Genomic DNA, 18421 nt, shown 5'->3' on the forward strand with positions numbered 1-18421 from the left:
CTGTTATAAAGGATTTGATCTAAAGAAGTTTTTCCTTCATGAAAAGTGCTGCACTATGTGAAGAATAAAATTTCAAGGCTTGCAATGTCTATCTTCTATCCCTAACCTTGTGTGTTTTGATTATCACGCCATGCGATCATGAAAAGGTTTTACATCGACAGAGATTCGCGTCAAATATCAATACTGAACCCAAAACAATCAAAGAAGGGATATTCGTAAGAGCTGAATACGTTTTTTCATCAATTATTCAAAAACCTTTGAAGATATAGACTTCAAACTTAAGAAAGTCCAATTCCCTCATTGTAGCTACCTGCCAGTATGTAGATATTGATAAAAATCTTACCAATGACGTTGAGATTAGATAAAAAGGAAGGGGGTTTCAACATAATATTCTTTTATATGTTTGACTGAACCTTCTAATCAATAGTTTTGCGACTCTTGAATATTTTTCGTAGATTCACGGTTAATGTTCAAAGACCATGACAAAATTAAGCGGTTGTCAGCGGCAAATCATAGATGAAAGTCAATTGTTTATTTAAATAAATGCCAGTTCCTACAAAAGTTATTCTGATTTTCACATATTCTCCCGTGCTAAAAATACACTTTGACATAGTTTTTCGAATTTTAATTATAAAAGAACCATTCTACGGAAAGGGCTCAAAAGGCACAAAAGTTTAATTTGGTTCATCCAAATTTGTAACATTGCGATGATACCTATATATTTTTTTCAACGGAATTCCAACGGAACTTATTTTAAATTCTAGATGTAGCAACTAATAGAAGGGAATTGAAGTTTACCGTGCTTGAAGCCTATATCTTCCAAATGTCTTCAATAAGTAATTGATCCAAAACTATATTCCTGCCTGAAGACACAACTGAAAACAATTATTTTTGCTTTACGACTATAAAATGAAATGTTATTTGTATCTTTTAAAAATATTCAATTCATTGTTACTTTCGCAAAATTAATTGTGATCTAAATTGTGATCTACTTCATGGACATGTCTTTCAGCTACTACAGTCGAAGAAATATACTTTCATTTTTAGTGTAACGAATTTCCATTAAAAGATTTGATTAGTCATGGACCTATTATCAAGAGCAAACAATTACAATGTTTCAAATGCTCTTTTGTAACAATAACAAAGAAAAAACATCGGGTTGCATTAAATTATCAAATTATGCGATAGACTATCTGGACGTTTGTTCCTTTGTTTTGAATAATCTCCGACTTTATCTAAATCGTTCACTTTATAGCTAACTAAATCGTAACTCCAATCGACGGTGGCATTTGTTAGTTACAAAACTAAATTTATACCACTCTGTGGACCTTGACACGACGATCTTTCTTTTATACAATTCTGGCGTTAGTCTTACACTATTAGAACAGCGTAGAAAATCTAATTATCATAATATAATCGATTTTGAAATGAAATCAACTTTCTGAACTGTATACAGTGTATTACAATATGAATAACTGATAAAAATATTTTATGTACAAATACTAAATTTAGTCCAAATACGCATATTTCCGTACAAATTAAAAGCCTGTAAGTGATATCTGCATCTGAGGATCTAGTATTGCAGAATTTCGTTGCAGAAGTTTAATAATAAATTATAAACGAACAAATTGAAGCATGACTTTATCTTGAGAATATTTTTTTCTATCATGACATATCGCAATAAATGCACTCAAATATATTGCCATATTTTTTGAAGTTACACTGAAAGGAATAGGCTTATTAAACTGTTTCTCTAGATTAATGTTTATATCACATATTAAAACTTTGATAACAAATATACCACTTTTTCATAAAAAAATTACTCATTTTCATACTCACTATTCAGTTAGTTTAACTCGAAAGCGCTTAATACATCTTAAGCATCTATGAAATAAAGATTACAACGAATTACCTATAATAATCCATTTATATAGTATAGAAGATTTGTTGCAGAGACCAATATCAGAATTTATATACTTATAACAGCTGTATTAACAGAATTATTCATTTCATAATGATTATGTTCCATTTTTAACATGGAAAACAAATGGTTAAGTGATTATAATGGTTAAGTGATCATCACCGCTCGGTGCATAATCGGTTATGATCGTAAAATTTCCGATGTGTATCTACTATTGCGCTTCTTCTAGTTAGCTGAAGCATACACATTATGGGCACGTGTTGTGGGACACGTGATCATATCGTGTTGTGTGAAGAGGAAAGTATGTAAGAATATAACTGTTTCATAGTTTGTAATTATTTTGTTTTTTCATATTTAAATCTTGTTTAAATCTTAAAAATTACTTGTTTGCCCTATGGGAAACCGCTGATATTAACCTTTGCATAAGATGTCAGGTCACAGTAAAGTTCAATCAACCAGGAAATAGACTAAAAAGAAGTCAACCTTTCAGGGGATGATTCATTCTTAGGATGGAAGATTTATACTTAGTGTTATTTATTTATTATTTTATTTATTAATCTATCCACATTTTAGAATTATTTGGGACCGGAAACTGTACATCCTGTGTGATAAAATTTATTTAAAATAGACAATTTATTGTATTACCGCTATTATCAGAGTTATGAAAAAATCCGTTTTAAAAGGGACACAATGTATAATCACTGTATTTTTAAGAAAATAATTCAGATCAATCATTTTCTATCCGTCGAAAGAATATAAGAATGTTTTTATCAAAATACATTTTGTTTTAGAAATATGTGTCTTTGGACTAATTTGTCACCAAATTCGTGTATCATGAGACAGAACTGTTGAAGCTCACTATTCCTAATATATTATATAAAACATAACAGACTATGATAGTTTACATGTAAAACAAGTGCCATAACTAAATTCTTGCAAAGCTGCTACCAGTCAGAAAAATGAAGAAGAGTATCATTCACTCACTTTCTAATTAACAACACAACTGTTATAATGTTAAAAACAAATCGCTGCAGTGAATCATCAAATGAAAAGAAATAATTAGGACTGTTATAATTGCAATGAAAGTTGTGATTGCTGAATTTGCGCTCTAGATATTTCCAATCATTTTAATTGGTAGCAACTTTGCATTTCCTCGAATTAAAATAGGAATTACTTAAAAAATCTACATTTCTGAAAGGAACCCTAACCACAAGTAACACAATTTTATACACTTAGGGGGCTTAAACAACTATATATACAAAATAAAATTATATATCTATATAAGGAATAGAATGTTGTGGGTGACATTGGAATATCTGTTGGTATTTCATTTAAAAAATTCGACACACTTCATCTCGATGTTTTGTACAATACATAAGTTTAAGTGATGGAAAACTAGTTTGAGCCAAATACGTAGGTCAAAGGCTTTTAAAACCATAACAAGAGCATCGTCGTAATTACCAATTGCTTTCTATTTCGTAATTAATGTAATAATTAAAAATATACTTCATATAGCTATAGTTTGTTATTACTGATCTGCTTATTGTTAATCAGTGTTTTAAGTGTCGTATTTAACTATTTTTCTACATTTTCCAGACTACTGTTTTGTAGTAATGTAGGTTAAGCGTTTTATTAACTGGGTTAAGATCGTTGGGATTATTAAAGCGGACAATGGGTTGCTCAATTTCATGCTCAGATGTAATTATTTAGACAGTCTGTTATAAATAATGAAATAAAACAAACCGCCACTTTTGCAATCCTAAACTGTAAAAAAAAAGTAAGTCTGTACATTTACGATGTTTTTTTTATACAATATGCAGAGACGGGAGCAAGCATTAGTGGTATTATTTAATCAATTAGTTGAAAAACATCAACCGACATATTGAAGTCATTGAATAATATAACCTTTAAAAGAAAATATTTTTTTCTCTTTTCCTACATTATATGTTTGGATACACGCAATGAACCGATAAATATACATAGAGAAATTGTATATAAAATGCAAGACCTTTGCAATGTTTATATACAGGGTATTTGTAAATAAGTGCGAATCAATTTAGGGGGAGGTTGCCAAAATTATTTTGTGAAAAAAAGTTGATAGGTATAAATGTCAAGTCGAAATATGCTTCATTTCCGAGTGTTTAAATTTCAATTTTTTATTCATTTTTATTAATTATGTCATGCAAAGAGTTGTAAAGATATTGACTCGAAATTTGAAAAACGCTATAAATGTGCATTTTTTGGGGTGATCCGAATATTTCTACTTGCATCAGTGGCGTTCGTGCGAAAATGCCAGTGCCATCTTTTTTTATAAAAAAAATGGTACGCCGCTGACTTTTTCCCGTTTTGATATTTTTCTAGAAGTTCGCTATTAATTCTGAATTAAATTAGTCCCTCCAATTTTTTTCGTAGGATACACCGTTTTTGAGGAAAAAAATGAGACATATTTTATTACAAGTTGGGTATTTCTAATTTCTATTGATACATTATCTTGTAGGTTGCTGTCAATATTTCTAAATGCAACCATCAAATTTCGAGTCAATATCTTTAAAACTATTTGAAATAATTAATAAATATAAGTAAGAAATTAAAATTTAAACATTCTGTATCTCGAAAACGAAGCATATTTCGACTTACGTTTATATGAACTTTTTTTCACAAAATAACTTCGGCAAGCACCCTCGAAAATATTTCGCACTTATTTACAAACGCCGTGTTTAACTTTACTTCAACCAACTTTCACCAACTTCAAGTGCTTTTAGGAACATTTGTAGAGGTTTTTTAATTAGTTTAATAATTTTTAAGGTAAAGTAATAGAAAAATAATAAAAACATGTATAATTTTAATTAAAAATGCAAATATTTATCTCATTAGGTTTGGATAGTGAAATATAAGTCATCATTCATAAATATCTAAACAGTTTGTCACATTTTTGACATTTTTCAAAATCTCAATTCTTGTATTCTATTTACAAGTGTGATTCACTGAAGAACTAGGACACACCTCTGAAACATTTTTTAGGGAGCACAATTCCAATGAAATATGTTGCAAGCATGATGGCCTTCTAGATGCATTTGCTGAACCAATTTCGAATGGCAATCCATGAAAAATTACTTTAATAATTTCTGAATTAAAAATTTAGCTACGTACTCGTAATCACTGATTTTTCGAAAATCGGTTTTGACAAAATCACAGAAGGCCGTGGATTATCAACTGGATCGACATAATTGGTTCAGCAAATAGATCTAGGAGGCCACTATATAAAAAAATCATTCCAATCGTGCGTCCCAAAAAAACTTTTTCTTAGTGGGACACACTGTATAATTTGACATATATATTAATATTCAGATAATAATTCCATTTTTAAAAAAGAAGTAAACTGAAAAACTACAGTTCAGTCGCTATGGTTCACTCATTGATGATATCAGTATATCACGTATTTGTTTTTTTGTAGTATTTGAGTGGATTATTTTTTATTTCAAATAAATATTAATTACCAAGAAGTTATTTCTTTAGCATACCTTCATATTTGACCTTGTTTTATTTATATGACTTTATTATATGTATTATGTTTGTAATTTATAGCCATTTCTCTTGTTATATATTTGTGTGTTTTTGTGGTTTTTAGCTGGATTTTGTTTTCTCTTTTTATTACTATAGTTTGCCATCCTTATCCTGTAATTAGGCACTGGCCTGTTGGATATAGTAAATAAATAAATAAATAAATATTAGTATTAAGGAATAGATACCGTTTATATATGCATTTTCACATATTTAAGTCGAACGTTTTTTTATTATTACAGTGATATTACAACTGATAGACGTATCTCCAATAGTACCTAAGGGAGATATATTCAAAACAATGTGCCTAGTGCCTAATGTTATAGAAAGATATTTTTAGGCTTACTATCAGAGGTAGAATCTTGTAATATTCTATCATTATAATCATACAAAAGCTTAAAAAAAATAATTCCGTAAATAGCAATCTGGTAACAATGCAACTGCTCTCATTGAATCGACCATTTCCTTTTAGTCCTGAATGTTAAATTTGACAAATCAAATAATTCATATAAAAGTTACAGTTGGTATGGTATTTAAAGCTCACCCTGTATATCAAGGTCATTATTGTGGGGTACCTACTACTTAGATTTTGAAATATTTATTAATCATCGATTATATATATTGCGGCAAAAATTAAAGTAAATACGTTGAAGAAGTATTCTCCCTTTTTTATTTGCCCTACGTATTTGGCTGGAATTTTTTCTCTGCTATACATGGACCCTAAGCGGCTCTAACCCTTATCTCGGTACCAGGATTTGGCAACCAAATGAAGCGGTACACCTTAGGGGAAAAATATATCTGAGGCCCATTGTAAAACAGATAAAAAATGAAACATATACCTCTAGCGACATCTGTGCTTTGGAACGGAGATCTTCTTAAAGCGGGGAATTCGAACAGCCAACATAATGTATATCACATGCAATTCAACAATTGAGAATAAATTATATGGTACAGTAAACGTTCATATACAGTTCTATGTTTAATATATTTTACATAATTATTAACACGACCTAGGTCCTCGTTATTTAAGTTTCAAGTAAAAAAGCAATTATCAATTCCAATAAAGCATTTTTCACACAGAGCGTCCCAGTACAACTTTCCTCCTGGCTCGTTGTACAGGCTCACACACTAAACTGTGTCTTTTTTTGAGTCGCCCTGTACATATAGATTTATATTTGGATATGATTCTCAGTGACACTAAATTTGTATGTGTGCGTGATATCTACACTTAACGGTTTTCACTTCGTTTACACTATATGTATCTATTTTTATTCAGCTACTCTTCTGGCTATTTTTTTGGTTATTTTTTTGTTTTGTTTGTTTTCGCACCATGCTGTAGTTAGTAATATTATAAATATTCTGATATATTATTTTTTTACAATTTCGTATTCTTTATTTGGCTTTTAAATATTTTAAGGTACATTTTATTCGTTTATCATGTAAATAAAACCCAATCCATTCTGTTTGGGTTGGGATATAGTCTTAAGTATATTTTATATTCTACAGGGCAAAATGTACAGGAAAATATTTATAGCGTTCTTTAAGTAAACTGTCTTTAGGTTATATCGTCAAATGGTAACACTATCTTTAATTAATAAGCATTTTTACCCTTGTCGGAAAAGCTATGAATTGTCTTCTCTCACTGAAAAATAAAACGATAATTAGTAAGCATTTGTCAAGAATAATATATAGGGTGTAAAAAAAATATTGTAACAGACCACGAGAACTGGTAATACTCCTCAGTATAAGAAAAAGGTTCCTTTGAACGTAACTTCTAAAATATGTTATTTAGAATTTTCAGACCTTAAGGGGCAAATTAATAAGTTGAATCAGCTGTCAACTAAATTTTAATAACTTATTAGAACCTACGTTAAACCATACATAAAATTGCATAGAAGTTATCTTCATAGATACTTTTTTTGTCATTTTTACAGGCATTACTAGCCCTCACAGTTTGTTACAATTTTTTTAACACCCTGTATAAACAAATTCTATTAAAAATTGTTGGAGATCAATTTATTTTAAAATTTGAAGTAAAATATTATGCATGTACTGTAGATATATCTATAAACAAAAACTTATAAAGAAAGACATAAGTATATTGACATGTAATTTAAATTGATTATTATGAAATTATCTAAATAAGCAGACTAAAGCTGAAAAAATTCATTTATATACAGGTGTGAGGTGGGGTCGAAATTGTAATTTTGTATTTTAGAAGTCAAATCCTTGAGGAAACATACAGGATATGTTATTTAAGACACATTCTTCCATAGCTCTGATAACATTATATTGCACCAAATCAATATTTTCAATTTCTAAAATTATTTGCTTGAACGAATCGCATATGGTTATCACATTTAGGTTTGGAAATGATTTAAAGCTTGATGATAACACCGAAACGTTACGTCTTAGCCCCAGTATCTGTTTATCAAACGAAGCCTTAAATCCAATAAGAAATTAAATTGATTGCCTAGGACAAATGATGCACTCTATATAATATCAGATAACATGTCAAGAATTTGATTTGACGCAACTTTTATTTGAAATACCTTTTTGTATTATTTATATCAGCAGAGCTATGGAAGAATACGTCTTAAATAAAACACCTATGTTCCTGCAAATAAAGCCTGTGAAAAATTGTATTTCATATGAAATAAATTATATACAGGGTGGCCAAATGAAAACGAAACAGAGCCATTTTCAGGAACTGCGTCAAGATTGTAGAAAAACGCTCAGACCCGTCGACTTTAAATTAAAGGGGGACATTCTTTGCTGGTATTTTTGACTCCGCCACTTTCACCCCCAAGCAAGAGTAACCATCACCTCAAAATATTTAAATAGCATGGGGGGTTGAGTAATATTTATTTTGAAAGCTCTTACAACAGACTTTAAATTTTATAATTCCGCCCAATACTTTGAAAAAAATTTACATTTTAAAATTTAAATTATGTTTTGCTGCTTACTTACTATTTAGTAGAATAAAGATTTTGTTCGAAACGTTCGCGCACATTCCGAAGCATTTTCGGAGTGATTCGACGGCATTCGTCGATGATTCTTTGACGCAAATCTTCCAGCGACGCTGGCTGTGTTTTATAGATTTTACTTTTTAGGTACCCCATAAAAAGAAATCAAGGGACGATAAATCCGGTGATCTTCTCCCAATCCAATCCGGTAGAAAACGTTGGTCCAAATACTGACGGACAATTAACGCATAATGCGGAGGAGCGCAGTCCTGTTGAAAAATCAAATGATCTTCATCATCCTCTGGAACATTTCCAATAATATCAGTCAAGGCAGGCAGGGTCAATAAAGTCTGCCAGTAATTGCAAATACATTTGGCCAGTCAAATTACCAGGTAGAAAAAAAAGGACCCACCGAAAATTCCAGCCCATACAATTAATTTTTCCGGTTGCTGTGTATGCATCTCGTGAAAAACTCTTGGGTTTGAATAGGACCAATAGCGGCAATTGTGACGATTTACAGTCCCGTTCAAGAAAAAACTGCATTCATCAGAAAAACATGTTAAAAAGGAACTAATCGTTCCCTGCTCGCTTACTCATTATTTCGCAAAATTGCAAACGGCAGTCATAATCATCCTCATGAAGTTCCTGGACTAAATGTATTTTGTATGGATCGAATTTATTCTTCTTCAAACTGGTTTGTATGCTAGTTCGATTGATCCCAGACACAGATGCCAGCTGTCTCGTAGTTAATGTAGGATCAAGATGAACTTGTCCCAAAACTGCAACTTCACTAGCTTCATTAACTATAGGTTTTTAAATTTCTCGTTTTGTATTGGCTACGTTCCCTGGCTCTTAAAATTTTTTTACTAACATTCCTCCTCCTGACATGTCGATCTTGATGTTATTCATTAAATAGCTGAGCTGTTCGCACATTTATTGTTCATAAAGTAAAGTAAATGATATCTACCCTTTCCGCAATAGAATAACCATAGTGTTTAATTTTCAAAAACACAATTAAATAAACTACCAACCAACGCTTCCAAATAATACTAGAAAATAATTTGGAATCCACTAATTCTACGTTCATTGTGTGTGTATAGCATACCTTTCTGTTTTTTACAATTGTGTTTTTTTTTACGAAAGTGATAATAAATCGCCGAAAACCAATGTAACGCAAGAAATACTAAATTTATACCACTGGTGTACTTAACTCGAATGACTGACATTTTTATCATTACTAATTGTATGTAGGTAGATAAGTTTCTACTTTAAAATCAAAATTCTTAATAAGTATTGGGCGGAATTATAAAATTTAAAGTCTGTTGTAAAGAGAAATGTAAGAGCTTTCAAAAGAAATATGACTCAACCCCCAATGCCATTTAAATATTTTGGGGGTGATGCTTACCCTTGCTTGGGGATGAAAGTGGCGGAGTCAAAAATACCAGCAAAGAATGTCCCCCTTTAATCTAAAATCGACGGGTCTGAGTGTTTTTCTACAATCTTGACGCAGTTCCTGAAAATGGCTCTGTTTCGTTTTCATGTGGCCACCCTGTATGTACCTCCGTGGTACCTCCAATAAATTCAAATTTAACTTCTGACAATTAATTTATTGTTTTTAGAAAATTAACGTTTATAAAAACATTGTTAAGCATAGCACAAAATTTAAATTACCGAATTTTTCTGATTTACTTAAATAGTTTGTTTGTTTTTGATTCAATTATGTATCCCATAAAAGGTGTAGCTGACAGCAACATTGAGTTCAGAATTGGCTACTTTCGTCAAAATAAACAGAAAGGTATTTTTCGTAAAACGATTATTAAGAATTCTTAAATTGCCTTTCCACGACACGATTGAATAGTATTTCTCAGGTAGCAAAGCAAGTTGAGGTTTGGGATTCACCATAGTTGTGGTCGAGTCACAGCAGAATGTGAGCTTGATTTGTGATGGAAAAATACACATCGAATCTCGCATCATAAGATCGCACCTTTATCGTCAGCACTTGAATCATTGATTGATTTGATCATTTATTTAAAAACCGTTGAAAATACGAGCTTCAACATAGGTACGGTGTAAATCTAACATCAACAGTGACTTTAATTTAAACAAAACTGACCTTTGGAAATTAGGAGAGACCTAAGGGGTGTTTTTTGTCCAAGGAAAATTGTTTTTCTTGCAAAGACTCTCAGTAGATCTTAGATAAAAACCAATTATTCTATTCCAATTTCTCAACAATTAAAAAATGCGTAATTATCAAAAAGTTTAATCAACAATCATTCAAATAAACGCAAACTGCTATTAAACTTTAATAAATTAAGGTAATTTTCGTCACTAGTAGCATTGTAAACATCGTTTTACTGAGGTGGAAGTTGTATCCGACGAGCCACAAAAGAAAGGTTCAAGTCTCTATGAGAAAATTCTTGGGCACGTTAAATACGTTTTTTCACAGGTGAAATCCCAAAAGTTCCTCTTAATTCCGATGCCATTTATTAATTTTAGGTCAAATCATGTACCTAACGATAAAAAAGTATATATCATGTCTAACATTTGAAGGATCAAGGATCTCTTACGAATCATGTCAGGATATGTTTCGCTAGTTTTGACAAGATAAAGCTCTCCTAAAAGTTTGTCACAACCCAACATTGCACGGTTGGTACTGGTAACGAAAATTTCCTAAATCTTGGCGTCATCAATATTAATGATTAGTTTCCAATGAACAATGACAAACCATTTCGTCTACGCCCGAGATAATGCAATTGCTGATTAGTTGAATAGAATTTCGTAAAAAATTACACCAATCACAGCCAATGAAACAGAATATTGTGTTTTAATGTAATCTTGAACTTGTTGTCTTAATTTTATTGAAATTTTGTGCCAACGTGAAGGAAATATAATTACTTTTCCAATCAATATTATTGGTCACGTGACTTGTAATCATTTACGAACGTTCTGTATAACTTAAACTTGGAAAACACACAAATATGTCCCTACTATTTATGTGTGAATTCAGCATACAACTATGAAGATTTTCAATAATATTTTACATCTAATTCTTCGATATCACTGAGATTACAACGCATTCCGCCTCTGAATAACTATTGTGCATCATGTTTAAAATAGAGACCCGTGTGTGGTAGATCGTCGTGTGTTTTTGACGTGCGTATCTACTGCGATTAGACACCTCAGTATAATTGTTGCAAACTATGAGTTATGGATTCTTACGGCTTCAAGCAGCGACCGAACCTGGCGTGGTTTATNTATTCTGAAAATATGTAGTTTAGGAACTTGAAAATTTGTGAAACTATATTTTTTTAAGCGACGAATAAGATGCGTGTTGTAATTTCAGCATTGCTCATAGAGGGCGCCACTTACCACTAGTTTTACCGAAAATTTAGTTAATAACTTATTACCCTGTATGTCTAACATAAAACTTGATTCAAAACCTGAAAGAGCAATCATTTTTCCATTAATTGTGTATTCTTGTTTCATATCGGTATCTCGATCCGTTTTCGAGAAAAATCTATTTAAGGAACACTATGTTTTGATAATACGAGAAATTAAAAGCGAAACAAACAAGTGTTTCTTCATGTTATTACAACAATTAACAATAAAACAAATGAAATTCGTAATTATGATTTAAAGTCAGTGTTCGAAGAATCCACCGTTGACATTTACACACTTTAAACAACGTTTTCTGAGAGATCTCCGAGTTTGAAACAACATATTGGGATTGCGTTTGACTTCGTTGACAGCGATTGGTATTCTTTGCCACAACTCTTCAAACAAACCAACAGATTCTTCCAAATAGAAATATGAAGAGGATTGAAGTCCGGACTTCTGGGTAGCCAAGTAAAAATGCTTCCACGGCTTGAAGAAATTCCACTTTATTTAAGAAGAAACATGTGGTTCATGTACGACGGAGCTCCACTGCATTTTTCTTGGCCAGTGCGTGCATATTTAGATGCAGTTTTTCCAAATCGCTGGATTGGCCATGTAAGCATTTTTGCTTGGCCATCCAGAAGTCCGGACTTCAATCCTCTTGATTTTTCTATTTGGTCTCGAATGAAAGATATAGTTTACAAAGAATCTATTGGCTCGTGTGAAGAGTTGTGGCAAAGAATACAAATCGCTGCCAACGAAGTCAGACGCAATCCCAATATGTTGTTTCAAACTCGAAGATCTCTCAGAAAACGTGTAAAGTGTATCAGTGTCAACGGTGGATTCTTCGAACAATTACTTTAAATCATAATTACGTATTTTATTTGTTTTATTGTTAATTGTTGTAATAACACGAAGAAACACTTGGTTTGTTTCGCTTTTAATTTCTCATATTATCAAAACATAGTGTTCGTTAAATCGATTTTTCTCGAAAACGGATCGAGATACCGAAATGAAACAAGAGTACATAATTAATGGAAAAATGATAGCTCTTTCAGGTTTTGAATCAAGTTTCATGTTAAATATACAGGGTAAAAAGTTATTAACTAAATTTTCGGTAAAATTGGTCGTAAGTGGCGCCCTCTATGAGCAATGCTGAAATTACAACACGCATCTTATTCGTCGCCTAAAAAAATATAGTTTCACAAATTTTCAAGTTCCTAACCTACATATTTTCAGAATAATCGCAAAAAAACGATTTAAAATTTTAACTTTCAACACCCTGTATTTCCGAAACTATCAACTTTCGGATAAGGCATGTTTGCGCCAATGGTCACCATTTCACGTGTAGTATCTTCAGCTTTCGACTTTCTCATTGTTAATGAATCACCCTGTATGCTATTAATCCAATACCGGAGCAGGACGCTGTAGGTTATATTATTATATTTTTATTGAGATGGAATCTGGAAAAAGTATATAGAAATTTAAAAGTGCACATGAAAGTTAGGTGTCGGCTTCATTAGATGCGGTATTAAACATTTTGAACGATGTTACTTTACTTAAACTTTAACAACGAAGCCGTGTTGGATTGGACTAATACAATGCTGGAGCAGGGCATTGAAGTATAAGCATGTTTTGGTTCCGACAGAGAACGGTTCAAATCAGTTGACCATTCCATTCATAAGAACATTCACTTGGATAACTATTCTGAACCGATCTAGGACTAGGTCCGCTGACAGAAACGAAACAAGCCTAATATATTCAATTCGGAAAACTCTGTATCAACCGACAACAGACTACATAATGCACTAATTAAACAATGATCTCACACTTTGAAGAGAACAAGTTGGATGTTTCGTCATCTAATATTGACGTTTCTATTTTCAAAGAAGATTCTGCTTTCAGTATGAGTTTTTTGGTTAGGTAAAACCATTTTCATAAAAAATAACCCTTGACTGCTCCTTTTGGCGTAAGGATTTACTTCATTAATTTAATGTTTTTCAAAAATATCCAATATATAAAAACACACTCGTTGTCGACTCTATTATACATTATCATACTAAGTACCACAAATGCTAAATTCATTATAATATATTTCAAATGGAAGATTTTGCTTTATTTTCACATATCTGCGAGATTTCTGTTGAGTTTGATAATTTGTTTTTCTTTATCAATCTTTAATCCGTATGTGAGTATATATTGTTATTAATCTCAGTGATATTGAAGAACAGGACGGACTGGAGGATCAAATAATGAACTCATCTTAAAGCGAAAAGTTCACTGTCATACATTAACCTACTGTTGCAATTACATATATGTTTGTCTTTGAAAAATAACAATCTATACTGAAGAAGATGGGTAAGTACAGGGAACGCATGCGCAAGTCTGTACATTAAACATGGTGAACGACAGTCTCTCAAAGGTGGACTATGTGGTTAATCGCATTGATATATACGGACTATGAGCACATATAATTCTAATTCAACTTTATTTAAGGTAAGTTCGTTTGATCTAACTTTTGCAATTAAAAGAATAAAAAAGGAATAAGATAATTTGCGTATGGTTTGGTAACATACGCAGGTTTCCTTGATCAAAACTCATACGATTGTCTACATGACATTTGTGACTATTGTTTGTAGATAATATTCCGAGTAATTCTAGTGTATGAGCACCATTTGATGGGTAAGTGGCAGTTGTCAACCCTAGCTGCTTGATAATAGTTAATAAAACTTTTATTTTCTTATGAAACAGCAATACATTTTCAGTTGGCAGGTTTCATAACAGCTATCAATATTTGAACAATTTCCTGGTTCCATGTTGTCGGTTCTTGACACTTCGAGTAACATATCACTGTCTTCACTGCCTTCAGAAGACATTCTGAATTTGGAGGTAAAGTCCTTTGGTAGTTACTTATATTTGGTCTGTGCACACAAGATCAAGAACTTGTTCTTTTTCTTCGTGATTCATCGCGCCCCTATGACTTGCTTGCAATCGTTCCGGTCCTTGAAATTCCAGGTACTTCTAAATCCTCATCTCCATTGAAATTATCTTTTGATCAAGAATATTTTGGTCATGACCTCAAAGAAGGAATATAAATCCATAGAAGGCAAGACAATATCAACGAGATGAGGGCTTAAAACTATCTGGAAACAATTCAATGTAATTGTACCTGTTAACTTAATCTCTAGATTCAGAGTTTGTTCTGAAGGGAGCGAAATGTCTCTTGGAACGTTTAAGAAATCTAAACCGAAAGTGGTAACCTGGAAATTATTCCACTCATTTTGTCACTAATATACTGTTTCAAATGTGGGTTAAGAGTGCCCATATTCTAGAATTAAGTGATCTAGTTTTAGTCTCTATCGAAAAAGGTAAACTATTCAAATTGATCTCATTTAGGGCTAACCCACCCATACCTTCATAAAACGACAGTATGCACAGAGATACACAAAAGCACATCGAGAGGTCACTGATATGAAAAGAAACAGGGTCCGTACCTATGCATAGTGGAAGAGACCATCGACGGCTATGCGCAGCTACAGGGTCGGTGAGAGATGCGATGATATGATTCATGACACGTACGAGATATGCAAGAAGAGAGTCGTTCGAAATAATCAGTTACGGAACTGGGATCAGTTCTTGCATACTCTTAGATGCATTCTAGTATGGGTGATCGAATGAGGGATTCTGTGATGGTGGGGGTTAAAATTTGAGGGAATCTAAACTAGCCACGGAGCTGCGACGAGATAGACCAAGAGAAGGGGGTCCACTAACCAGGGATGTGGTGCCGAATAATTTGTACCAGCCTATGACGATGTTGCTGAGGTTCAGGTCGTCCAGCATGATCTGCGCTACGCCCATGAATACTTTCTTTCCCTCGATCCGTCCGTAGTCTCCCCATACCGTCACCTAGAAAATAAAAGTGGGTTTTTGTAACATTCTGATTTTATTTCAATTTCACTACTATTGGATTAATTGATGGATTTAAAGGGAGAGTTATTAAATAACAGAATTTTTTTAAATTGCCCTATTTTGAAAACGTTTACAGAATTTCTTTGTATCGTATTTTCAATTTAATCCCGTAATAGCTTTTAAGACACCTAGTCCGCCTATCTCTAACTTGGGAATGTAAGAAACAATCATTGTTCTTTGTATAAGTACACTTAAAAAAAATGAAATTATGGTTAGCACAGTCACATGCTAGTGAAGGAATTAAAGCTCGGTCCACACTGAAATTTGAAATGCAATATCATCCATTCTACTCTCCGAACTGGATGCCAAAAGATACTTGGATCTTTCAAAGAACATTTGCAAAGTCACGAATTTAATTAGTCTGTTGCAGCGATGCGTTGGTAAAAAGCAGCATCTAAATAATGCTTTTTTTCAAAAAACAGTCACAAGCTTATGGACAGGTAGATCAAGTCTACGTCATAAGTAGCTTTGTAACAATGTTAGTAAACAATTTCTGCTATTTAATTATTGACAGTATGACCATATGATTCGTTAACCAACTGGTACTCAAAATATCAGTCCTTAATGCGTTTCCCTTGCACCTTGACTACGATATTAACAGTTTTTTATGACAACAAATTTGTTCTAAATTCAGTAATAGCCTATTACAATCAAAACCATGAATAACATTACTTACACAATGTTCTCCAATATTCCGAATACATGGAGTTATAGTCTTTCCGATCTTAATTAAAAAACCAAGAGGTTGGCAGTATCTACCAAGTTTGGTCGCTGACACAGCAACTCGACATTGAAATATTTGAAAAACTTATTCCCATATTTATACCATACATATAGCCATACCCATATACTGGTCTGGAGAATGAGCGTGCGGGCAAACGCGGCACAAACACATCCGTACTGAGCGACCTAGCCATAAATTCGGTTGTCAACAAATGGCCTAGTAGTGCAGTGCAGCAATGCGGAATTTGGTGTGATTCAGGTAATTTTAATTTATTATAAGCACCTTCTATTAATCATTCATATTACAATTGCAAAAGGGAGAAATAAGAGGGATATTTTTTGTTTCCTAATATTATTACAACATGGCATTTTGGAGACCTTTTGAAACGGAATAAAACGAAATTCACCATGAATATAAAAAAATTGTTAGAGGACATAAATAATTAAAATATGTTGTTTATCAAATGAACAAATAATAGAAATTTTTTACACATTATATAAAAATTATTATAATTTGTTACCTTTAGCAGAAAACTTTTTTAAGGACACCTATGGAACTCATTAAATTTTATTGCCAGACGTTTTTATACATGTTCAACTGACTTCGGATTTAACTAAACTTATAGCACCATGGGTGCTGGGCACCAAGGATGGTTTTTTAGAATAATGTATTTACCATATTTTTTTCAAAAAACTTTGTGCTCCATTAGAATTTGGTACAGGTAATATTTTGAAAGCGCTGTCAGTTTTTGAACATCTGATATAGATCGCTAGCTACCTACTATTTCGCCCAGTGACTTTTTATGCGGCAACTTTTTTAGAATTAAGTTTTCTCAATGCACACAGAAAAGGTATTCCTTTTCTTTAATAAAAATAAATCGATTTGGATCAAGTACGTTGGTACAATGTTGCTTTACTTTAAGGAAATTATTTTTGTTTAATAGGTACTCGTTTATTTTTAGGGAGGCAAAATTATGTCAAGGTACGTACATTTTCATCTAAAGACGCTATGCTAGAAGTATTGCTCATTGGTTTGGTGTCACTCTGAATATTGAGGACAGAAACTGGTTGAATTTTCAACCATCAATTGAGTTTTTCTTGTCGGCATTGCCGACCGTTTTAATAAGAGCGGTTTTGTGTAAAATGAAGTTTTACATTATCATACACGTATTGACGTATTAACTGCGTTTGAATTGCGGTCAAAAAACTTATCCCAACCAAATTTAAATGAAATAATTTTTGGAAAACCTCTGGCTAAAATTTAATATTATAAAATCATCTTTGACGTCTTCTCTTCAAAACAAAAGACAATATGCTCATGGCCCATATGAAAAAATCATCTTATTTTTTATGTTCTAAAGCCCTCTAAATTTTTTGCATTCATTTCTGTAACACTGTGCAAAACCATACTTATCAACTTCGACGTCACCTGTTACATGGGTGTTGTATAATAATGAAAACGTAATATTGACAGTTGGTAGAAGGAAGCGCAAAAACAAGCGCTTATAGGTAGGGAATTCTGGAAGGAAGCCTAAATAGTTAAAGTTAGAACAGCGCAGAGTGAAAAGTAAGACGATCGGTGCACGGTGAAAATATATAAGTAGTGAAAAATTAAAAGTGTTTAACCGGTATTAGTTAGCAGGTAATTATTCTCTAAGTACTTTGTTGTTAATTGTTCTATGTAATCTTATGCTGCTGATGATTATAGATGTTTCGTGATAAAAATTCTGTGTATGTTTAGCCTTCATTTTCTTATGCTCAGGGGCGTATATTTTTCTAACGTAAAATTGTTACAATTATTATTAAAGATTGCTCATTATTTATTACATGTTAAAATATGTATATATTGTCGTGACTGCCCAGATATTGTAATAACAACTCCTTTGTTTCACATTTAACTTGTTTT

General features: G+C 32.3%; 1 protein-coding gene across 1 annotated transcript in view; it reads right to left on the reverse strand.

The window, feature by feature from the left end:
- Positions 1 to 15522: 15522 nt before the first annotated feature.
- LOC108904963 (regulating synaptic membrane exocytosis protein 2) overlaps positions 15523 to 18421 on the reverse strand; it is a 144528-nt gene continuing 141629 nt past the window's right edge. The window contains exon 16 of the mRNA XM_018707697.1: positions 15523 to 15729. Within this exon, the coding sequence (XP_018563213.1) occupies positions 15523 to 15729 (207 nt within the window). The remainder of the gene's footprint in view (positions 15730 to 18421) is intronic.

The sequence above is a fragment of the Anoplophora glabripennis genome, unplaced genomic scaffold (genome assembly GCF_000390285.2).
Source record: "Anoplophora glabripennis isolate ALB-LARVAE unplaced genomic scaffold, Agla_2.0 scaffold48, whole genome shotgun sequence".
NCBI lineage: Eukaryota > Metazoa > Arthropoda > Insecta > Coleoptera > Cerambycidae > Anoplophora > Anoplophora glabripennis.